At 29.9% G+C, this 25,603-nt stretch overlaps 1 protein-coding gene across 4 annotated transcripts; it reads left to right on the forward strand.

The window, feature by feature from the left end:
* The first annotated feature begins 6,426 nt into the window (after positions 1-6,426).
* Positions 6,427-25,098, forward strand: LOC110661579 (DNA polymerase delta catalytic subunit). Of its 4 annotated transcripts, none has more exons than XM_021820247.2 (31): positions 6,427-6,808; positions 6,935-7,045; positions 7,960-8,066; positions 8,194-8,353; positions 8,494-8,689; positions 8,799-8,934; positions 9,051-9,188; positions 10,594-10,671; positions 11,013-11,104; positions 12,354-12,420; positions 12,520-12,591; positions 13,714-13,800; positions 14,160-14,279; positions 14,370-14,468; positions 15,335-15,442; positions 15,557-15,652; positions 15,739-15,804; positions 15,950-16,006; positions 17,112-17,199; positions 17,294-17,373; positions 19,449-19,562; positions 21,099-21,213; positions 21,296-21,468; positions 21,608-21,679; positions 22,036-22,110; positions 22,210-22,299; positions 22,381-22,541; positions 24,040-24,113; positions 24,206-24,293; positions 24,519-24,617; positions 24,714-25,098. In XM_021820247.2, the coding sequence occupies exons 1-30, from the start codon at positions 6,538-6,540 to the stop codon at positions 24,604-24,606; spliced, it is 3,279 nt and encodes a 1,092-aa protein (XP_021675939.2). In that variant the 5' UTR covers positions 6,427-6,537; the 3' UTR covers positions 24,607-24,617; positions 24,714-25,098. The 4 variants fall into 4 exon arrangements, with proteins under 4 accessions (XP_021675939.2, XP_021675940.2, XP_021675936.2 ...); XM_021820248.2 differs by having other exon boundaries at positions 24,857-25,098; XM_021820244.2 differs by having other exon boundaries at positions 24,519-24,593.
* Positions 25,099-25,603: the final 505 nt, after the last annotated feature.

Raw genomic sequence — 25,603 nt, forward strand, 5'->3', positions numbered from 1 at the left:
AAAATCAATTATTTAATCAAAATCAAAATAAAATTCAATAATAAAATAAAACTCTAGAAAATCACATGTAAAATAATTGTTCAAATATTGATTTAAAATTTCATTTAATAACAAATTTAATACTAAGAAATTTTAAAAGGGACTAAAACGGTGCCATATACTATAAATACCACTCACATGAAACCTCTAAGACAATATTTATATTCAATGAAAGAGAGACAATTTCAGCTGACAGAATGAATATTTAAATCTCCTTGAAAATAGAATTCAAGGTGATGAATAGAGAAGTAAAAATTTATGGATTCTCTGCGCACATCAGATTATAAATCGTAAATTTTTATATATTTATATATATATATATTTATTTACACACATATAACGATAATGAGAGATGATGAAAATACCTGTTGAGAGTATTTAATAGAAAAAGAAGGTGATAAACGAGCTTTGAGAGCAAACTTTAGCAGAAAGAGATGATTAGGGTATATATATTTCAAGAGTTCTATTAGGTATAAAATGAGATAAGAGTTATTATTGAACTGGGTTGTTCAAATTATAAATATATTTTTAATTTCAAAAATAATATATATATATATATATAAGCAGGCCATCCAATAAAATATTTCTCTTTTTTTATAAATATATTAAATTATTGTTAGCTAATTAAAATAAATAAATAGATAAAATATTGAGTTTCCACACAATGGGACAAGCAGTGTCTCCTATCCGAGCCAACAACTTAAGGAGGGGTGTTAAAGGATATATACTGTTAAGGATATACATTCACCTTTCTCTTCAACCACTTGTAATATTTGTTTAAATCTTGTTAGCTATATCTGTTCCTTATCTCTTATCATTTTACTCAGTATCTGCTTCTTATAATTTATTCTTTATCTCTTATAAAAACACTTATCTTTTATATCATATATAAGTTGTAACTCCATTACTCAATCAATACATAGAAAACCTTCTCAATCATTATCATTTACATTAATATTTTAACTTCATGTGCTTTTGAATTACTATAAAAAAAAATAATTGTGTTGGGATGGGACTAGGAGGACAATGAAAGATATGGGGTCATACTATTGAAGAAAAATTTTTAAGTTATAAAGGGAGAGGGGGAATGGCTCCTACCAACCCCCTTACTTTTGCCATTGTGGGAATGGAAACAAATAAGAGTTTTTCTCCTTAAAGTTGTCTCTGGTAATGGTGATATATTAGATTTATCATTTATAAGCTCCAAATATGCATCATGATGGTTATAAGTAGGGAGAGTTCAATTTTGATTTGGTTCGAGGTTTGCCTAGGAACTAGAACCAAATCAAAATTTAGGTAGGATTCTGATTCGGTTCTTTATTATTTCGGTTTTGGTTTGATATGATTCTCAATTTTTCGGTTCTGATTTGATTCGATATGGTTCTGATTCGGTTTTCAGTTCTTAAAATAATTTTATGTAATTATTTTCTTAAAAAGTCATACTTGAATTAGCATTTAAGTTTTGAATTGGATTATTAATACATAATATATCATATAATATATTTTTTAGCTATACCTAAATTGTATAATCTTTAACTATAAGGTACATATATAATTTAGGATTAAATATATTATATAATATAATAGTATAAATATATATATAAATATATATATAAAAGATAATAGTATACTTGTAATTAAGAATTATAAGATAATTTAATGTATTTATAACTAAAATTATTAAGAAAATAAAGAAAAATGAAATATAATATTAGATTGTATTTAGTTCATAATTATATATACATATATAAATATATATAATTAGATTGAAAGTATTTAATACATCTAAAAAAATAAAAAAACATATGTATAAATTTGATTTTTGATTCGATTTTGGTATGATTCCGGTTCAATTCCTAGTGAAGAATCAAAACTAAACCAATGCATCAAAATAAATTTGGTTCAGTACGGCTCTTGTTGATTCGATACGATTCTTTAGTTTGGTTCGATTCGATTCTCCCAAAAATCGTGCACAGCCCTAATTATAAGATGTTGAAGCATCTTTTTTAAGCGCTTAGTCATGAAAATTTCTCATCCTTCTTGATTTTAAAGGCAAATAAAGGTACAACTACGTATAAGAATAGGGGCCTATGGCCCCCAAAAGTTTTTAAAATTAAAATTTTACTCATAAATTTAAGTCTACTTTTTCAAAAAGAAAAACTACTGTTTGCCTCTCCAATATGTTTATCTTTGTTTTGGCCTCTACACTTTGATGTAAATTCATTCATATTTCATTACAAGGAAAAAGTAATTTAGAAATGGTATTTTTTTGTTTCTAAATTAAAGATTTTCATTTCTAATTTAGTTTAGAAACGGAAAAAATTCATTTCAAATATGCTCGTTGCTAATAACTATAAAAACAAAAATTTTTATCCATTTCTAAATTAGAAATGGATTAAAAACATAATACAATTGTTTTTAGTTAATTTTTTCATTTTTTTTGTTTCTAATTTGTTTTAAATTAGAAACAGAATATATTTCAGTTTTAATTCAGAAAAAGAGATTAAAACATTTTGAACTAATGGATTCATATTTGTTTCTATTTAGAAATGGAATTTATTTTTAATTCATATCTAATAAGAAAAAGTTATTTACAAAAAATATGTTTGGAAACAGTTTTTTTTCCCTTTCTAATTAATAAAGGCGAAAAATTAAAAAAATTATTTTCAAATTATTTATTTTGAAGTTATTTTAAAAAACTAATTTTGAATAAAATAATAAATTAGTACTAAAAGTATAATATAAATACTATTACAAATACCATATTTATTAAACTTAAATTGAACCAACCGGTTGAACCAGTGGACCAATAAATTAATACTTAAATCAATCTAGGTTTGTAATTGAACTAGATAAGAAAGCGACCTGGTATAACTCGGTTGACCTGATAGTTAAACCGATGAACTAATGTGACCCGATTGACTAAGCCAATTAAATTATTTAATAATTTTTTTTTAGTGTTAGTATAGAGAATTGAACGTTCCCATAAATAGTCTTTAAGATTAAAATCAATTGAGTTAGTGTGGTATTATTCTTTTTTTATTACAATATATTTATTTCATAAATATTCAAAAGAGAATTATATATTTATAGAATTTTTTTATGCATTATATTACTTGAATGCTTTTACATAAAATTTAAAAACACTAGTAAAATTTTTTAAATATAACTTAATAAATGTTAAGGTTTTATTTTAAATAATTAAAATTTAATTAATTACATTTATTTATTTGTATTAATTGGTGTTATATTTAATTAATTTTAATAATTCACTGGTTGAACTATTAATCCACTGGTTAAACCATTGACTCATTCACTTGGACGTTTCACCGGATCAATCTCCGGGCTGGGTTTAATAATACTAACTAATACAATAAAAAATAAATATCAAAATATTAAATAAAATTAATAATAAAAAAATACAAATGAAAAATTATCATTAATATGTTATAATAAAAATATTAAAAATAAATGACTCAAATTTTATTAAAAAAATTACTAATAAAAATACATTATTACTAAAAACAATATAAAAATATTATTAAACAAATTACCAATAAAAATAAATTAGCAAAAAATTAACATAACTGTATTATAATAAAAATTACAAAAAATAAATTACTAATAAAATTAAATTGGGAGAAAGAGTTATGAATAAAAAAGTTAAAAAAAATATATAAGAGAAAAAATGAAATAAAAGAAAATGAAAAAAAATGGAAAAATGAGAGAAATGAGAGAAAAATGAAATAAAAAAATGAAAAGAATAAGAGAAAAATGAATGAGAGAAAATGAAAAATAAAAAAAATAAGAGAAAAATTATATAAAATATAAAATGAAGAGAATGAGAAAGAAAATAAAACAAAATGGAAGAAAATAAAATAAAATGAAAGAAAGAGTGAAATAAGATACAAGAAAATAAAAGAATAAGTGAAATGAGGAAGAAGTCTTTTTTTAATATGCGATTTATAAATAGATTAAAAATTGCTGAATTGTAAAATCTATTTATAATTGAAAAAAAATGGTGGGATGTTTTCCTTCACAAATTAGAAATGAAATTTTGAATTGGTTTCTAAATTTTAAAAAATATAAGATATTTCTTATCATAAATTTTAAGATTAACAATTTATAAACTAATTAGGGAGTCTGTTTCTAAATAAATAAAAAAAAAGATATTTCTTTCTATAATTTTCAATCTCTATAATATAGAAATAGATTAGAAATGAAATTTGAAATTTATTTCTAAATTTTTAAAAGTTTTTTCAATCTTGACATTTTAAAAACGGATTAGAAATAAAATTTGAAATCTATTTTTATTTTTAAAATGAATTTTCTATATTTTTAAACTTGTTTTAAGCTATAAAATTTAGAAATAGAATTAAATTCATTTCTAATTTTATAAATGGAAATGGAAATATGTACATAAATTTAGAAACAGATTTTGATCCATTTTTAATCCATTTGTAAATTTTGAGGCAAATTTTTTTGTGATGAATTTAGGAACAAAAAATTTTCATTTCTATTCCGTTTTTAAATATGAAGCTTTTTTTTTTTTTCTAAAAATAGTAATATATTTTTTTTCATTTTTGATCTGGCACAAAATTTCGTAAATAAATTTAGTTTTTATTATGTTATAATCCGTTGCAAATTAAAAACAGCATAATCCATTTCTAATTTGCGTTGTTATTCTGATAATATCTTATAGTGTTTCTTATATTATTTAATTTTAATATCATAATATTTATATTTTTATTTTAATGCCTACATTTTATTATGATTTTATTTAATTTTTTAATATTTAGTTTTAGCCTTTGAAAATGAAGTTCTAGTTCATGCCTGAAGACCATAATTCATCCGTTCCTAATTGGAGTTATCAACTAGAGAAAAAATAAATAAATTTATATAATTAAAAAAAAGATAAATTAAAATAAAATTTCCAATTTAGTTAAGGTAAAATTTTTAAGTTAAGTATTATTTAGTATTGATAATTAAATTATAACTTAAAAAAAGTCAAAATGAAATTTTATGACAAATTATTATTTTTTAATTATATTAAATGTCAATTAACGATGGATACTTTTGGTTCACCATTGTAAATGTTTAGCTTTCACACACATATATATGGTCAATTATAAACACATAATTTAATTTTTTTAAAAAAAGTAAAATTTAGAAATCATTAATGTTAAAAACTATGAAACACTCATATTTTATTTTTAATAAAGTATTTGTATCGACTTTTTTTTTAATATTTATTTGATATTATATTAAGACTTGTTTTATATGTATTTGTATATATTAAAAAAAAGGTAAAATTCAAAATCTTTTGAAATATGAAATAAATATAATTTTTATATATATTAATTATATCTTATATGTATTATCAATGAACTAAAATTATTAAATTTTTTAAAATATATAATTCTTAAATTTTAATTTATATGTGTGCTGTATATATATATATAATAAACTGAAATTATATTTGTATTAAAATTAAATTTATAACCAGAAAAGAATAAATTAAAGTGAAAATTTAAATAATTATTATTTTTAATTATGTTAAATGTTAATTAATATTGAATACAAGTGTCAAATTTTGGTTAATAATTTTTCAAACTAAATAATTGATCTTTATATTTTGATAAATAGATTATTTAATCTTATATTTTTATTTTACCACTCTTTAAGCCCTCCATCCAATTTAAATAATTTTTTTATTATTATTCAATGTATTTAAATGAGATACGAAAACTAAAACTTTGTTTGGTTAGCAAAAAAATGACTCAATAATATGAATGAATATATTTCATTCCTTTTGAAAGTGTTTAAAAATTCATTTTTCTTTCATTCTCATTCCAATTTGAATTTTATAATTAAGAGAATTATTATTTCTTTTTTTTTTACCTGAGAAATTAAAACGCATTAATGAGAATAATAATTTTGTTAAGGGCTAAATATTTAATTTTACCCATATACTTATTGAAATATTTCAATTAATTAAAATGTCACACTATTAATTAAAATAAAAATATAAAAAATAATATTTTCATATCATTAATTAAAAAGAAAAATTGAAAATTATAATTATATAGCCCAAGGGTTAGACAATACAGGCACTGTACAGTTACTATTTTTTTTTCTTCAAATTATAGGAATTGAAGAAAATGAATAAAAATAAAAGACTAACTAACCTATTTTTTAAAATAAGTAGATAAATAATAAATAAAGAGGTTAAGTGATAATTTTTCTAAAAATTATATAATATTTTGAATAAAAAAAAGGGGCTGATTCTCATTTGTATGGCAATGGATGGGCCGAAATGAGATTAGCCCGACCCTAGAACCCAACCCATATCCGCTTATAGACTCAACCCTCAATCATCAGTACCACCGCTCCCTTTTACCCTTTTCTATTTCCCTCGCTTTCTTCTCTTCTACTTTCCCTCCCTTTCTAAGTACAATACAGTGAACAGAATTCTGTGCTCCCGCCAAAACGACAGCCATGAACCGAAATGGCAACACCAGGAAGCGTCCACTGCCGACATCACAACCCACGCCATCGCCACCAGCAGCGAAGCAGCAAGCCACGACACCAGCCGTAGACGACGAATTCGTGGATGAGGATGTCTTCCTTGACGAAACCCTCATTGCGGAAGACGAAGAGAATCTCATCCTCCGCGACATGGAAGAGCGTCAGGCCCTTGCATCTCGCCTTGCCAAGTGGTCTCGCCCGTCCCTCTCTCACGAGTACACTTCCCAATCTCGGAGCATTCGTGAGTAATTTCGGTGTTTCCCAATTATGGGGCTTATTGCTCTGGATTACTTTATATTTTATTTTGTTTTATTTTTCTCTCTTCTGTGAAATTTGATGGATTTTTATTATTTTTTCTACGGTTCAGTATTTCAGCAGTTGGAGATTGATTATGTGATTGGAGAGAGTCATAAGGGGCTGCTGCCTGATAGGTCAGGAATGGCTGCGATTATCAGAATTTTCGGGGTCACAAGGGAAGGTTAATTCATGATCATAATTTACAAATTAAATCCCTATAAAACTGAGAAAATGCTAATGAAAAGTGAAATTTTGATTTTTTATATAAATTTATTAAATTTGGGGTGTAGTTGTATATGTGTAGAATGATACTTCTACTTACCCTAGTTGTGGATTTTGTACTTCGTAGGGTGTAGGTTTCAATTTCTTATGGTCTTGTGCTTACAAAAATTTTATTGGGCAAAGTTTGATGATATATATTTCTTGAATTCATTGGTAAACAAATGTACTAATTATATGTTTTATACACATGGCAGTCTATTCATTATTTGTTACTATGTGCCTGGAGATGCAATATCTATTTATTACTGAAGCAATCTTTATGATACATTCTTAAAGTGGTACTTTCCTTTGTTTTCCAACCCAAATAAACAAAATTATTATAAACAGGATTACCTTTTAGACTTTGGATCAGTGGTTTTCTCCTGATTTTAACCCAATGTATGTCTTACTTCATCAAATTTAGATTTGACAGATATACGTAACCAGTGTCCAAATGTTTTTTAATTTCTTTCTCTTGTTGACATTGGCATACACTTGCACTGATGAATACTTTCAATGGGCAGATGGTTAGTTCTATAACATTTAAAGATGATTGTTTTCAACATTTAAAGATGATTGTTTTCTCTTTTTTTCTGGTTGAATTTGAATCAGAAAAATCCTGCTCTTTGAGAATCATAATTACGTTTATCATTTTATGCTCATTGCCAGAAGTTTCTGGCTAATGCAAATATTTTGTTCTACAATAAACTTACAGCTGTAAGTGTATTTTTTCACTTGGAGCTTAGGAATTTTATTATAAAGCATTTTGAACTACATACAGTTTGAAACTTGTCATAGTTTTTGCCTAACATGAATATATTGGCTTTTTGTTAGGACATAGTGTTTGCTGCCTAGTTCACGGATTTGAGCCATATTTTTACATCAGTTGCCCTCCTGGAATGGGTCCTGACGACATTTCTCGTTTTCAACAAATTCTTGAGGTATTTGGTCTATCAATTGCTTTGCCTGTATGTTTATAGGTAAATAAATGCACACACACACACACACACACACACACAATTGATTGCTTTAATTATCTCAATATCATCTTTGTTTTTGGTGCTTAAGGGGAGGATGAGGGAGATGAATAGGAACAGTAAAGTGCCCAAATTTGTCCGGCGAATAGAAATGGTCCAAAAAAGGAGCATTATGTATTACCAGCAACAGCCTTCACATCCTTTTCTAAAGATTGTAGTTGCATTGCCAACAATGGTGGCCAGCTGTCGTGGTAAACAACCTGAATTTTTGAACTGATGTAATTTACATGAAATCATGTTTAATCTGTTTAAAGTTGTTTACAACATAATCGATTTTGATGTTTTTTTGTGTTCAATTCCGAGTCTCTTAACAATTCCCAATCATTTGCAGGTATTCTTGACAAAGGAATACACATTGATGGCCTTGGTATGAAGAGCTTCATGACGTATGAAAGCAATGTTCTCTTTGCCCTCCGCTTCATGATTGATTGCAACATTGTTGGTGGAAATTGGATTGAAGTACCTGTTGAAAAATATAAGAAGACATCAAAGAATCTGTCCTATTGCCAATTAGAGTTTGATTGCTTGTATCCTTATGCATGAGAGATCATTGTTTCCTTTAGAGAATATTGCAATTCTTCTTGTCCATGCTCTGTGTTTTTCAAGATAAATTCCTTCCTTGACCAATGTTCGTAGGTATTCAGAATTGATCAGCCATGCCCCAGAAGGTGAATTCTCAAAAATGGCTCCATTTCGCATTTTAAGTTTCGATATTGAGTGTGCTGGTCGTAAAGGTCATTTTCCCGAGCCTACCCATGATCCTGTTATTCAGGTTTTTTTCCTAGTTTTCATTCTTGTCTTATTTCAGTCAAGTAATCTAGTTGGTGGATGGATGATAGTTGTTCCTTTTTCACTGTTGCTGAAATCAAAATTTTCATTTCATTTTAGGTGGCCAATCTAGTTACTTTGCAGGGAGAGGACCAGCCATTTATTCGTAATGTCATGACTTTAAACTCATGCTCTCCTATAGTTGGTGTAGATGTGATGTCATTTGTTACAGAAAGAGATGTCCTACTGGCTTGGAGGGTAGGTTTTCTTTTTATATAATTCTCTTGTGCTCGGAAAAATGTTGGTCTTCACTTTTGAGGCATGTTTGTAACTTGACTAACTTGTCTGTATGAGTATGGTTAATTTTCTTTTAATCTACAATTATTTTGAAATGTTAGATTTGGTGGAAATTTTCTGTAAGTATTTAATAAAAAAACCTGTAAGATAATAACAATGTGGGACTTTTGAAATGGCATAGTTGTTCTAAAGCAAAAATATTGGAGCAAATTCAATAATATAGGAATGTATAGTCTTACACTCCATTCTTCCTGGGTTTGCTGCATGAATCCAGTTTGACATTTAGCAGTAGTGGCTCATGTGTCTCCTGAAGTCATAATATTCATGTCTTTTTGGAACCACCATCTTGAAAAGGGATGGGCTTATTTTTTTGATCTTGTGTAATGCCAGTCTTATTTGCTTGTTTCGGATAATGATGGTTTCCATGATTATTTATTTATTTATGATAGTGATAATGACTGGATAAAAAAATTGATTCATTCATAGTGTTCGATTAAAAACTTAGCTTTGAAGTCCATTAGTCAGCCACTTGAAATTGCTTCTCTCTCTCTCTCTCTCTCTCTCTCTCTCTCTCTCTCTCTCTCTCTCTCTCCTTTATGGTTTTTCCTTTTCTTTTTGTAGATTTTGGCAAATCTATCCATATTGAAACAAAATTCTAAGTTCATATTCAACAATCTCCTATACAGATCATGTTCATGCTTAAACAATTTTACCTAGAGGTGTGCACAATCTGCTGTTGCAGTTTGAAAGGATTTTGGATGGTATCAAGAAGAAACCACAATTTACATTTTATGAATTTCTCAAACCAATTGAGACTATCTTTGAGTATAGAAATCAAACTAATCAAAGTGGCAGTTTGTGGTTTGGTTTGGCGTGTAAATCCCTTTTGGCTAAATTAACCATTTTTTAGATTCTCCTGTGGCAACTATGCTTATCAAACACTTGGCCCACGGTTGCATCAAATTTCACTTCTGTATCCGTGCCGTTTAAACCTGAATGGCATGCACCCTTAATTTTACCTTCTTTGATATGCTAATATCTGTGTCGTGCTTAAATATAGAACTCTAGCATAGTGGTATCTTAACTGTACTATCAGGTGATAAATTGATCTTGTATTAATTTTATCCGTGCCGTTTAAACCTGAATGGCATGCACCCTTAATTTTACCTTCTTTGATATGCTAATATCTGTGTCGTGCTTAAATATAGAACTCTAGCATAGTGGTATCTTAACTGTACTATCAGGTGATAAATTGATCTTGTATTAATTTTATGATCAGGCCTGTTGCATAAAGGTTATTAATAATTTCATGTAATAAGAGTATGTTTGTTCATTTTATGGTTTAGTAAGCTAGTTTTGCATGCAGGATTTTATCCGTGAAGTGGACCCAGATATTATAATTGGATATAATATCTGCAAATTTGACTTGCCGTATCTCATTGAGGTAATTAGAAGTTCCCTTTTTTCTTCGTGTGCATTTTCATAATGAAAAGTTTTTAATTTTGTCTTGGAAGAGAGTAGTACAACATGACTTAGAAGCATTACACATTTCTGAGGATTTAACCCAAAATCGTTCAGAGTGGAAAAAGCGAATCCATATAGCCGACCCCAAATTTTTGGGATAAAGGCTTAGTTGAGTTGAGTTGAGTTGAGTTTTATAGCTTTTCTTGAGGGATATTTTGTTTTATAAGTTTTTTCTTTTCCAATTATAAATTCTAATCTTTTTGTTTGCTATTGCATTTACAGTTTAGTAAATTTGACATGCTATTTTCCCTTGGTTTGTAGAGAGCTGAAACTTTGGGAATAGCAGAATTTCCTCTATTGGGCCGTGTCAGGAATAGCAGGGTTCGGGTCAAAGATACAACATTTTCATCAAGGTAGTATTTTGTTTGCTGGAACAATTATTGTGCTACTACAATGATTAAGAGGCAATTTTTTGTGTATATGCTTACTTTTTCTTGATTGGAGGGCATTGCTTTTTAAGCTTATATATATATATATATATATATATATATTATTGTTATAGTTGTGCATGGAGTTTTATATGAAGATTCCTTGCCTGCTCTATTGTGTTTGTTGAGTTTTACTGTAGTATTCCTTCTCTACCATGTTGTGTCGGTTGAGTTTTGTAGGAGTATTCCATTTCTACCATTTTGTACTCTCCTTTCTCGTTAAAATTCTTTTCTTATAAAAAAAGTTTTGATGCCATTCATAAGCTTTAAGTTGAAGATAGAATAGTTGTGCACCCTATACTTTTGCTTCCTGTCTAAGATTTTTTTTATGAAACCATTACTGTTCAGGAAATTTCATGAGACCAGTTACTGCCTTCCCTTTTCAGAGAATTTTACGAAATGAGTATAAACCTAAAATAAACTTTTATAAACCTAAAATAAACTTTTATGTCCTTTTTATTTCATAAATATCAGACTCTCAGTTGAAAGCCCTAGGGCCTGTATACTTGTAGATAACGGTTTTCTGTTTTCTATTTTCCATTTTCTAAGAAAACGCTAGTTTTCATTTTCCATGGAAAACAAGAGAAAACATGAAAAACACGTCTGTTAATAATAGAAAATTGTTTTTTTAATTCAAAAATTTTATTCAAAAATTTTTTACAAAATAAATTTTGAGAACTTATTTTATTTAAAATTATTTAATACATGTTATTCATTTTTCATAATATTATTATTAAATTTTTTTTATCATTGTAAATAAATATTTTTTCTATATAATGATTCAATTTTTGTTATGAAAAAGTTATAATATAATTTTAGTTATAGAAAAGTTATTTGTTCTCCATTTGGAAAGCATTTGGAAAATAGAACTTTTGTTATAAAGAAAAACAATGAAAAACAATTTAAAGTTGTTTGGCTGGGTCACCCTTAGCATGAAAGTAAGCTTTAAAGAATGTATATATGATGTTCTTTCCTTAGATTTAGTGCTCAAACATTGTCTTTCATGGTATGTTTGAAAATCCATGATTTTCTTCATTTTGATGCATGATAGTTGATAATATTGATATTAATTGAATACTTCTTTATCAATGACATTTCTTTTAAAACTTAGTTTCTAGTGTCTAATATTTTTCTAATTGAAAGATTGTTCCATTAATCTTTTTTGCTGTTACAGACAATATGGTACAAGGGAAAGCAAAGAAGTTACATTGGAAGGGAGAGTTCAATTTGATTTGCTTCAGGTTTTGTGCAAATAGCATTTTTTTTTCTTTCCACGATCACATGCTTGTTTTTTATGAGATAAAATTTCATTTAGGTGTGTTGTTTTCCTTTCGTTCCAGGCAATGCAACGAGATTATAAATTAAGTTCTTACTCGTTAAATTCTGTCTCAGCACACTTTCTCTCTGAGCAGGTAAGATGTAGAATTTGTTTTGAGATAGCTCAAATGTCATTTCTTCTTGTAGGTTCAGTACACATATGATGGGCCTGTCTTAATTTTTATTTTCTAATTGTTAACACGCCATCCATAAGTAATTTTAGCCAGATTAAAATATTAGTAATTTCTCCTCCCTATGAGTGTGACCTTTTCCATTTGATATTGGTAATTATTTTTGTGTTATGTCTATGAGTTTCCACCTTGAGTTCTTGTTCATGTTGGCATTGAAGACATGGTTTCAAATCGCGGTTGCGGTTGCGTTCACGGGAGACGGTAATGAAACGGAAACAGCTGTAACGCAACGGTAACGGCCTGACGCTATGCAAATTTTTTTGAAAAATTTGCAAAGTTTATAAAATGACTTTATATTGGTAGATACAAGTAAAACTAATATACACAATTGTATAATAAGCATAATACATACATTAAATCTATCATATTAAAATATCATTAGCATTAAACTATTTATAGCTAGAATAGATATATTTAATGCTTATCTTAGCTTAACAAACAATAAGGGAGAGATTTGTGAAAGAAAAGAGAAATTTAGGTAAAAATTTGAGAGAATATGAGAGATGCAACTGTGAAAAAGAGAATACATAGATAAATAAAAGAGAAATAAAATAACATTGTTTTTATGTGATTGCAGCAGAGAAATAATGAAAGTAATGGCCATTATCATTACATATTGGTAAATAACGATCGTTACTGTTACGTAACAGTCGCAACGACTGTTACACTTGCAACTCCAGATTTGCCTGTAAATAATGGTATATCATGTAAAAGGCCCTTCCAAAACCTGTAAATAACGGCCATTATGTAACTGTTTGAAACCATGATTGAAGGTACTAATTGCAATCAGAAATGAGTGATTTGTTCAAAGCGATATGTTGCACGTTACCTATTTTGGCTTGGCTCTTTTTGGGTCTCAATCAATGCATATGCAGTCTCTCTCTCTCTCTCTCTCTCTCTCTCTCTCATACACACCCACACCCACATCCACCCCCATTTTCTATTTAACCTCTTTCTTCTTCATTTTCATTATGGAAAATAGATATTTGGTGTTGATATTGCTGACATGCTATTTGTCTTGTGCAGAAAGAAGATGTCCACCATTCAATAATATCTGATCTTCATAATGGTAATGCAGAAACTAGGAGGCGGCTTGCCGTATATTGTTTGAAGGTGCATGATTTAGTTTATCATCTGCTTCTCTTCTGCCTAAAATTTGCTTGACTTGGCTTCTCTCTGTTCAGAATCTAATGCATATTGCTGACATCAGTTCCATCATTGAACTTCATTTGACACATTAAAATTTGACAATGTATTTCTTCTTTGCATAATGTGTTCATGGAAAGATAATATGTACAAATATCACACCAGGGAATGTGCATTGACTCGCTCTATCTTTATATTATAGATTTTTAATGTATCATAATGAAACACAGTGTGCCTACTAACTGTTTATAAATGTTTAGTCTTATTGGATATTGATTGCAAAACATGTGTAGGACAATCAATTTCTTTTGCTTTTGGAATTTCAGGATGCTTATCTCCCACAGCGGCTCTTGGACAAGCTGATGTTTATTTATAATTATGTAGAAATGGCTCGTGTCACTGGTGTCCCGTTATCTTTCCTTCTTTCCAGGGGACAAAGTATCAAGGTTACTAAACTGTCATTGCACCTGAGTTGTTGATCGATATCTCACTTGATCGGCCTAATCAAATCTAGGATGTTAACCTCTTGTTTTCAGGTACTTTCTCAACTCTTGAGGAAGTCTAAACAGAAGAACCTTGTTATTCCCAACGTCAAACAGGCAGGATCTGAACAAGGAACATATGAAGGCGCAACTGTGAGTTAATTTATCGACATGTTCTTGTGTAACTTTTTAAGTATTACAATGATTTTGAGTGGATTGTGTCCATCAATTTATTTAGGCTTCAAATTATGTAAATTTATCATGTTAGAATGTAAAATTTGTAGCTTGCAATGTTATAAATCAGTCTCTGGCTATTGATTTAAAGTAAGAACTGCAAGTACCACTGCTTCGAAATTTGCAATAAGAAAAACTTTAGATCAGATTACTGATTCACTGATGCTCAAATACTATCATAGTTGCTGAAGTTGTTTCATTCTTACTTGTGTGTACATGTAGGTGTGCACATGTGTGTGAGTCCTTCCTCTTGTTTCTCTCTTCTTTCACCTCTTCTCTTGAGGAGAGTTGAAGACTAAATTGAATGTGTTGTTCAGGGATGAGGGATTACTATGCCTGCTAACAGCTTTTCTATAAAGACAAAGAAACCAAATATTTTTCAAAACTTTAAAGTTCATAAGTTTTTATTATTATTATTATTATTATTATTATTATTATTATTTATCCATCTTTGTAAGCCTGAAAGTCCTGTCCTTAGCGTTTATTTGTATTGTTCCCATTTCATAATATTTTGATTTTTATACTTTCAAAATTTTTAATTTGGTTTTCCGTAATGACAATTATTGTGTGGTATCTTACTGCAAAGTATATTGATTTTGGTGTTTTGAATGTCAAATATAAAGCAGTGGGAATTGCATAATTGAGTGCAGATTGTCCTTATCTCTTTTTTTTTTTCCTTTTTTTTTGTTGGGTGCTTAATTTTGTGTCTCGGTAATTGTCTTTTACTTTTCCCTTTATAGAGCTGAATCATTTTTGCCAATGATTTGGATATTACAAAATTTCAGGTTTTGGAAGCTAGAGCAGGATTCTATGAAAAGCCAATTGCAACACTAGATTTTGCATCTCTGTATCCTTCAATAATGATGGCATATAATCTATGTTACTGCACTCTGGTATGCATTTTGCCATTGATTCTTTTTGTTGGCATAATAACCATATCTTGTAATTTAAGCACAAAATTTGTTTATTTCTGTGCAAAATTTTTATCTTTATTGTTACTTGTCAAGGTGACTCCTGAAGATGTTCGTAAACTCAACATCCCACCTGAATGTGTCAACAGAACTCCATCTGGTGAAACATTTGTAAAATCAAATTTACAAAAGGTCAACTCATGATATTTTTTCCATAAATTCTTTTGTTGCCGTTATCATCATCTTGACTGTCAATATTAATTAGAGTTGTCTTTCAGGGAATTCTTCCTGAAATTCTTGAAGAACTATTAGCAGCTCGAAGAAGAGCAAAAGCAGATTTGAAGGTAATTTTTTGGTGGCTACTTTATTAAATTTTTGCATTTATTTTTATTATGCTGTGTGCAGTGCCAATTGTTTACTCAGTTATATATGTTACCACTAGGTTTCTGGGCCTTTATGCCTTACAATGATTTTATCTAATAATTTTAGGAAGCCAAGGATCCACTTGTGAAGGCTGTTCTAGATGGTCGACAACTGGCTTTGAAGGTAAGCTTATTATCTCATTGGTCTGTAGATACTCATTTTTGGTGTTCACAATCTATTTACTATATAGTTAAGGCTGAAGCTTAGAGAAAGCCATTCACCATTAGGTGTATGGCCTCAAATGCTTTAAAAAATATTTTTCTTTTTTTTTTCTTAAAAATTGATTGAAATTTGAATTTTCAAAATTATTAAAAATAAATATAATTAATTAATTAAAATTTAATAAATACATTGAATGTAATTATTTCATTTGTATCCCAAAATATTTAATTCTAAGTTAAAGCTAACTATTGGATTTCTCAACTTATATGTCTTTTCATATTTAAGATTTAGTAATTAGAAAATATATTTTAAAAATAATTTTTATTATTAGTTTAATTAGTAGTGCTTTAAATTTTTTATAGTTTACTATTTCATGGCCATGTATGGTCTTATTATCTTGGAAATTATTTATCCATTTGTGATTACTATAATATTTTATGAAGTTCCTTTAAAATTTGCCCTTTGATTTTCCAAACCCTTGGCTTCCCATTTTTTGGTTATGTCAATATCTAAAAAGAAAATGACTTAATGTATCTTTTGCATTCCAGCTCTTTACCTTATCACTTTTTGGTTATGAAAATAGGTGATTGGAAACTTTGCTTTTTTATAATATTTGTTGGTTCTTTAGTAATCCAACTTGTTTGTGGTTCATTTTTGTTTTTGCAATGCAAGTAACACTTACGTCGAAGAGTGGCAAATTAAAGTAAGAACATTTTTTCTTTTCATTTTTTCATTTTTTTCTCATTCATAGTCAAATGTTTTTATGAATTTCAATGATGCAGTTTTTTTATTTGTTGAAATAGTTTTACAAATCATTATTTTTTTGTTTGGTTAAAATTTTATTTTATGAATTTTAATATTATTTCTTTTTGTGTTTGTCAAAATTTTTCTATGAATTTTTTAAGTCTTCAAAATAATGCTTTTATATTGTTAAAAAAAATTAAATCACTCATTTTATAGATATTGTGCAAAGTGCGTGTGAAAAGACTAGTGTTGGTGTGTATTGATTCAGGATTTGTACGATCTTCCATTGGTTTGAACTCTTTCATATCTTATGTTATCGCAGGTAAGTGCAAATTCTGTCTATGGATTTACAGGAGCAACTATTGGCCAATTGCCATGTATAGAGATATCCTCTAGTGTTACAAGCTATGGTATGCTAATACAAGATGCTTCCTAATTCCAAAATTTGATAAATAATATGATGTTTTCTATTCAATTTGATCTAACAAGTTTTTGCTTGTAAAGGTCGACAAATGATTGAACACACCAAAAAGCTTGTGGAAGAAAAATTTACCATAATAGGGGGATATGAACAAAATGCAGAGGTAAGCCATCTGGAATTTCGATGAGTAAGTGTATTTTGGTTAAATCGATTTGATTATTTTAAAATGTGGTTCAGTGTAGAAGTATTTTTGTTTGATTTTAAGAATTTTACATCATAAAAACTAAATAACATAACCTATATTTGCAGTAAAACACACCATTTTGCTTTATTTTTATATCCAGCACTACACAAATCCTATTATCTTTTTGCCCTTGTTTTATCTGATATTCTCACTCTCTTCATTTGATTTGCTGCTCACTCACTCTCTCTTTCTTTGTATGTGCGACCTTTGAATCTAATCATCCAAAAACATAATCCTCTCAAAATTGTTGATCAAACCAACAAGGATTTGCAGTAGAAGATCCACATGGTCAACTTACTTAAATTGAGGCTCAAGTAGACTCTATTGTTGCCTTTGTGGAAATTATCAAATCTAGATGTTTTTGTTTGAAATGGAAATTAGTTAGATATAATTTTTTTTTCTTAGCGTTTTCAACAAACGTATCCCTATTAAGGCCATTATTTCCTTGTATTTTCATTTTATTTTTGTTGTCTTTCTTTTTAACAATAAAAATGCGAAAAGAATTGGGGAATTCTAGTTTTGTTGTGTGAATTATTGAATTTGTTCTTATTATTGATGTGACTTCTGTTTCATTTTCATTTATTCCCTCTTATTCCCTCAGTACCAAAAAGGTTGTCACCTTTCATTTTTCACACATTGTAAGAAAACATAATTAATATCATGCAAACTCACATTTTTTACCATTCCATTTTTCCTTTCACACCCTCATTATTCCCTAAATAAATGGCATCTCTCTTTATTTACAGTTGTTTGTCTTGAAAATATACAGAGTTGCAATTAATCTGACATTTTACAATGAAATTAATGAGGGATAGAGAAAAGTCACTCTAAAGCTTTTTAACTTTTTTGACTGTGAAAATGGGCATAAATTTTTGGATATTCTGCAAAGGAATAGTAGACAACCTTGTGGGACTGAGGGAGGGAGTACTTCTTTTTGTTGTGGCTTTTTCTTTTTAAATGAGTAAAGTTAGCATGCCTGTCTTAGAGATGGATTCTCTTTTACTGAATTTATTGACATTATTAGAAGCCAATTTGAGGTTGTCTGATTCATTTAGTTTTCAAGTAGAAAATTGGAATGGCCTGTGACACTTAGGAATCATTGTGCATCTTTCAAAACCAAATGACCAGCCAAACTGAATTTTGTTTTTTCATCTTGGTGGTTTTGAGTTTATACAATATTTTGGTTCAATTCAGTTGGAAGAAATATGAGATTTGATTATTTTTATCAAACTGCCAAATGCTATCCCCTAATTTAGAAGTAGTCAATTGTTGGTGCCAACTCTTTGATCGTAATCTTCTTCTACTAATACCATTACCAACTTTTGGGAATTGTTTTAAGGATTATGACACCCATTATATATTCTGTTCTTTGGAGTTTATGATTGGAGAGAAGGCTAGAATTGTTGATGGACTTGGAAGTTCAATGAATTTTATGAATGGAGAGAAAGCTAGAGCTTTTGATGGAATTGAAGTTTGATGAATGATGTGGGATTTCTGTTTTGACAACACTGTTCTGCTGGTTCTCTTATTCACCCAGAGAAATTTCTTGGGTATACTTTATTAATGTATGTGACTTCTTTTTTTTTTTTTTTAATTTTTTTTATCCTTTCCTTTTCTTTGGTGCCCTTTTTTGTTCCTCATCTGCGCTAAAATCCGTAAATCTTTTGGCATTTCATATTAATAACATCTTTTGATAAGCTTTGTCCTTAGGGAAAAAAGTAGTACGTGAACTGGTTTGTTGTCTATAACAAAAGATTACCATGTGGAAATTATGCATTTTTGTCCATTTGGAAATTTGAATTTTGAATAATGAACATATTTCTGCAAAAAATCAGTTTCATTCACTGAATATGCGGATGTAGTGAACTAGTCCTCTCTATTTTGCCTTTCTATGTGCTCAGTTATTTCATTAAAATTTTTTTCATATCTGTTTTGAGTTCAATATGGGTCAAAAGCCTTCATATAGCTTGACCTGATCAAAGTGATAATTTCAGGTTATATATGGGGACACAGATTCAGTTATGGTACAATTTGGTATGCCTACTGTCACAGAAGCAATGAAGTTGGGAAGAGAAGCTGCTGAATACATCAGTGGAACTTTCATAAAAGTAGGTTTTTAGTTATTTTTATACTCTTTGATTTAGAATTAATTGTTTGATGAAACATTACACATTTTCAAGGATTTAACCCAAAATTGTTTAGAATGGAGAAAGAGAATTCATATAGCCGACTCTAAATTCTTGGGATAAAGGCTTAGTTGAGTTGTTTCATGAAGTCTTTGGAAATTCATTTTTAGTTAAATCAGACCAGGATAGATAATGCAGAATATTTGAAATACAGCAACTATAATAAGCTTTGAATGGTTAAAATAACATGTAATTTTGTACTGCCAATTGAATGAATTGGCAGTGCACTGAGATTTTTCACAAGAGGGAAGGTAGAGTTCAATTATTCAAGTTGGGATATTATTTCCTGAATATGGACTTCTCAAATGTCAAAATTGGTATGTTGGTGGTTGTTGTTTTTCTTCTTTTTTTTTTATTTTTTTTTTATTTTTTTTAATTTTTTATCAGAATAGTTGCCTCTCTCTCACACACATTTTCTTTGGTTATTGTTTAATGTAGTTTCCTTGATTTGACTTATGGATTTGTTACTTTTTGCAAAAGTGTAACATAAACCAAATCTAATTGTGTTATTTTCCCCAAGAATTCCTTTTATACCGGTGAAATTGAACACAGCCAAAATTACCATGCTGGTTTCATCTTCAATATTGTTAAACCTGATTTGACTTTAACATAGTTATTAAAGGCGCGCCTCAGGCTCAAGGCTCACCAGGCTCGAACCCTAGCGCCTTATGCGCCTAGGTGTGCGCCTTTGTTCCTGACACAAGGTTCTGGAAAGGCATGCCTTCTTTATTTCCATCTTTAGCGAGCACTTTCATTGGCAAAAAGGACAACCACTTAAAACTCAAACTAACAAACCCAATTCAAGATATATGCCAAAGAAAAAAAAGAAAAGTATCACATTTATTTGACTTTTATGAATTTTTTAAATTTTTTACTTTTGCGCCTCACCTCGCTCAGGCGCGCGCTTGCACACTGTGCCTTGCGCCTAGGCTCCAAGACTCCTTGGCGCCTTAGTGCGCCTTGAGCCTTTAATAACTATGGACTTTAAATGAGTCAACTTTGCAAGGTGCCTGGTATGAATGGGTGTAAATTTAATGAATTTTCTGGGTAAATATTGCTAGTGAGTCCTTTCAGATCAGGCTAGATGGCATATCATGATGCATCAGTTAGAATGGAAGTCTGAATAAATCAGTTGTTTATATTTTAAAAAATAGTTGCATTGGGGGCTTTGAGAGGATCTGGTCTGGCAACAATGGGAAGAGACATGGGAAATCTTGCTCTGCAATTTGTTGAACTTGTTTTCTATTGGCTATAGGTATATGATTTTTTTATCGACTTGGATACAGTCATCCAACTTGAATTCTAACTTAGATGCTAAAGTTTGGAAACTCGCAAGTTGGCTTTATTCTTTGATTCAACTTTTGGCCTATATATTTATATTTTTATTTTTAACCTTTTTAATGGTTATCATTGTAACTAATTCATTTCATTTTTATGTATGGGTTTCTGAATGTGAAGCCCATCAAGCTAGAATTTGAGAAGGTTTATTATCCATATCTGTTGATTAGCAAGAAGAGATATGCTGGTTTATTCTGGACTAATCCAGACAAATTTGACAAAATGGATACTAAAGGTGAATAGAACTTCTCAAGTATTTGAGCTTGTGGATATTGTGTGGGTGTTAGGTATTGACTTTTGTCATATATCTTGGGCAGGCATTGAAACAGTTAGAAGAGACAACTGTTTATTGGTCAAAAACCTGGTAAATGAGTGCCTTCACAAGATATTAATAGACAGAGATGTGCCTGGTGCAGTTCAATATGTCAAGAATACCATCTCTGATCTTCTTATGAACCGTATGGATTTGTCACTTCTGGTTATTACTAAGGTGTGAAATTGTATTGGCTAGTTGTTGGTATTTATGGATATTTACATACTGTCCTTAAACTGCTGTCTAAGAGCATCTAAATATCTTGTGTCATCAACATAGAGATTTTGTGCCTGTACTAATTTAATTTGTTTAACAGGGTTTGACAAAGACTGGAGATGATTACGAAGTTAAGGCGGCTCATGTTGAACTTGCTGAACGCATGCGCAAGGTGCTTTATACACACACATGCACATATATCTACATGCATGTATGAATGTATATATGTATGTATGTATGTATGTATATTCCTTTTGTACAAGGGCCGGTTCTTTTACTAGAATTTAGAGAGTAGAATTAGAAGTCTTGGAACCTCCAAAAAAACTGTTTTTCTTTAGGTAAGATGAGACTTAAAGGTTTTATGTTAAAGTTAAACTTCTTAATTCTCAAGGTAAAATTTTGGGAATAAAGCATTAATCTATGTTGAAACAAATGGAACAGCAAAGAAAATAAACAAGCATGTTGAATGATATTCAACAACACTGATAATTTTAGAGTATAAGATCTTGTTATGTTTGTAATTTACAGAGAGATGCTGCCACTGCTCCAAATGTCGGGGATCGTGTACCTTACGTCATTATAAAAGCTGCAAAAGGTGCCAAGGTACTTTTCAGGGTGAATTAGTATTGTTTAATTTCTTTTTCTCCAAATTACTTGGTATTATATTCTGGTTTATTAATTTTATATGCTACTGATAACCAGGCTTATGAAAGATCAGAAGATCCTATCTACGTTCTGGAAAATAATATACCAATAGATCCTCAGTATTACCTTGAAAACCAAATTAGCAAGGTTAGTTTGGTGTATGGTTGTACACAGCCAAATAGTGATTCTTTTTCTAATATCCACTAATTAGAAATGTCGATGTTGCAGCCACTTTTAAGAATTTTTGAGCCCATTTTGAAGAATGCCAGCAAGGAACTCCTTCATGGAAGTCATACAAGATCTATTTCCATCTCCACTCCTTCAAATAGTGGCATTATGAAATTTGCTAAGAAACAACTCAGTTGCATTGGCTGCAAAGCCCTAATTAGGTTTTTTTTTTTTTTAATTTATATTTTTATTTGGCTTCCGCTTATTTTTCTGCCTTAGCACTGCCCACCTCTCCACAAGAAAAAAAAATCCATTCATAATGCTGTTAAGTTTTTGCTTGTTAGTTCTCTCCAATTATAATTGCCAAGATGCTTAAGATTTTTTGTTTGGATTGGGGTCTGATCATTTGAATGACCACCACTAATTAGCCTTGTTGACTCTTCATTCTCCATTGCTTACAAAGTGCCTATATCTTGGTGGTAATTTTTCCAACTGCATATACGAAGGTGGAGAACTGTTGGACCAGAAAGTATTATTGTCAAAGTAAGATGCTTGATGTTGTAACTTTGTAGGACGCTTTCTCTCATCTAGAGTACCTATAATCACGTAATAACCATGAAAACCAGTTTCCGATTCATACTGTGCAAAAGAAGAGTGAACCTTCTATCATGTTGAGGTTAGATCTAAACCACTTTTAAGATCTTGCAAGTCCTCTAGGTCTCTGTCTTAAATTTGTAGTCTGCTAATAACGGTGGGGTTCATCAATCTGAATTTGTGATGAACATAGTGTGAGTGTTGAGAGTTGAGCTAAGCTTAAGGACAGACAAGTAGACAACTGGAATTTCAAGCATTTTTTGAGAACATTTGATAAAGAAGATTTTATGCAGGGGGTTATATCTAATTTCTTGGGCGAGGTCTATGAGTTGTAAACTATTCCAAGAATAGCTAGTACAGAACCTCGATGGTTTGCTGGCAATCATGACTGAGACTCTAAATGAATCCTACTCTACATGGCTATTAATAGTGGTTCATGTTAGCTGATGCATACTCTTGTAGGTTCCAAGGTCCATTTTGATGGTGGGAGGCCCTAGATTATTCACTATACCTTTTCAGTTTCTCTTACTTTCAAATGATAAAGAGGCACTTGTAAATCAATTGAAAATCGGGGAACCTCTGTTTCTGCTCCTCTATGACCCAAAAATTTCCTTAAACATCCCAATAGTTGCGTTCATTCACTTTCCTGAATTGTATAATGGATTTGAGGAATGCTTTCTGTTGAGCTGTTGGAGGAGAAAGACATATTTGGCACCATTTCTTTATGCTTTATCAAGTCCAATGGTTGTGTGATTTTTCAGTCTCTTGTTCTCATTCCGCATAGTGAACTACTTTTTTTGTTTATCTCAGACTAAGAGTGCAAAGACGGCATTCTGTATATCTTTATCACTGCACTAACACCAATTCTTTAAGATGTTTTACAATCTCCTTGTGAGAGCAGAGTTGTTGTAATAGAGTGAAAATCAAAGGCACCTTTATCTCTAGACATAATGAGCCTTCACAATTCTATTCATGTTTGTATGTGATAAGCAGTGCTGCTTTTCTCTTTTCTTGCTGAGAATTTTCCTCATTGGATATGGGATTCTATCCTTTTTAGTTGCCACGTAAATACTGGCATTATGTTTATATGAAGAGCCTAATACTAATAATTGTGTTTTGGACCAGTAATTCAGATCGAACTCTCTGCTCACATTGTAAGGGAAGAGAAGCAGAATTGTACTGCAAAACAGTTTCTCAAGGTAGGCATCTCTTCTGATTTCACTTTCGTGATAATTTGTGTAATTGGATTAGAGATGGTGTTTGTTGAGCAGAATATGTGGATTGATTGCAGTGTCTGAGCTAGAGTTGCTTTTTGGGAGGCTGTGGACACAGTGCCAAGAGTGCCAGGGCTCTCTTCATCAAGATGTTCTTTGCACCAGGTTTTCTCGTCTTTCCATTTTGTAAAACCATTAAACGAGATTTTTTTAAAAATCTTTGCAGAGTTTAGTTGGCTCAAATTTCAATTAAAGAATTTTTTTTTCTTTAAAAAAAAGTTTGATTTTTATTTTATTTTATTTTATTTTATTTTTATTTTTTTTGTGTTCCATATTTCTGTTCTATATCTTCTTTGTTTTAGTTGTAAGTATACTGCATTTTGTCCACAGTCGGGACTGCCCAATATTTTATCGGAGAAAGAAGGCACAAAAAGACATGGCTGAAGCCAAACGGCAGTTGGATAGGTGGAACTTTTGATCTGATAACAAGTTTAGTACCTTATTCAGCTTGCCTCTTTTATTCACCGGACTGTAATATTTTATTTTACATATTTTTAAATATACAAATGTGATGTTACTCGATAGGGAAAATCCAAAAGTCAATCGTCAGAGAGGCTTGCAATGGTTCAGGGTCCAAATGAATTGAAAGGTTGCTTTATCTAATTGTAAGAATTAAGGCAGAAGCTCTGTTGAGTCATGCAATAAAAAATGACAATCGGATTGCGCAGGGTGAAATTCAGATTGGCTTTTGGTAGTTGGGAAGTTCAACTAGGGGACAAGCTTACAATGGTTGGAACTCCATATGCTGTCTATATATGCTATTTGTTTCACTGATCTTTATGCCGTCGAGATGCTTCTCAACTGTAGAAATGGTAGTATCAGTTTTGTTTTGTAGTTTTATCTTTTTTAGGGTAATCAATAGTGTAATTAATACATTTTCGGAGTTATTTAATAGATAAATGTCAACCCCTCTCTCTCTCTCTCTCTCTCTCTCTATGTCCCTCCGTGTGTGCTTGACAAATTGGACTGACACTTGAATGTGTTGGATAGTTTTGCTATTTCTTCGAGTAATTTGCATCTTTGAACTGTCTGTTTATTGTATCTGATTTGTCACTTGGTTGCTGAAATGTTTTAGCCCGTAATAGTAATAGCTGATAACTAGAGAAATGCTATTTCAGGTAGAATAAATGTGTAATAGCATTTTACTAATATTAAAGACATCCCTAATAATGAAGGGAAATTATATAAAAGTATGATGTGGTTATGCGTTTTGTAAATAGGAACTTATATGTTGATTTGTGATAGATGAATACCATGTGCTTCGATACTGTTAACAAAGGAAAAAAAAAAAAATCTCTTAAAGCTGTAAAAAATTAAGGTAGATTATAAAAATGCTAAATGATAAATAAAAAAATTGAAAACATTTTGTGTCAACTGTAATTTTAACTAAATTTTTTTAATTTTATTTTTTAATC

This window comes from Hevea brasiliensis, chromosome 7 (assembly GCF_030052815.1).
Source record: "Hevea brasiliensis isolate MT/VB/25A 57/8 chromosome 7, ASM3005281v1, whole genome shotgun sequence".
NCBI lineage: Eukaryota > Viridiplantae > Streptophyta > Magnoliopsida > Malpighiales > Euphorbiaceae > Hevea > Hevea brasiliensis.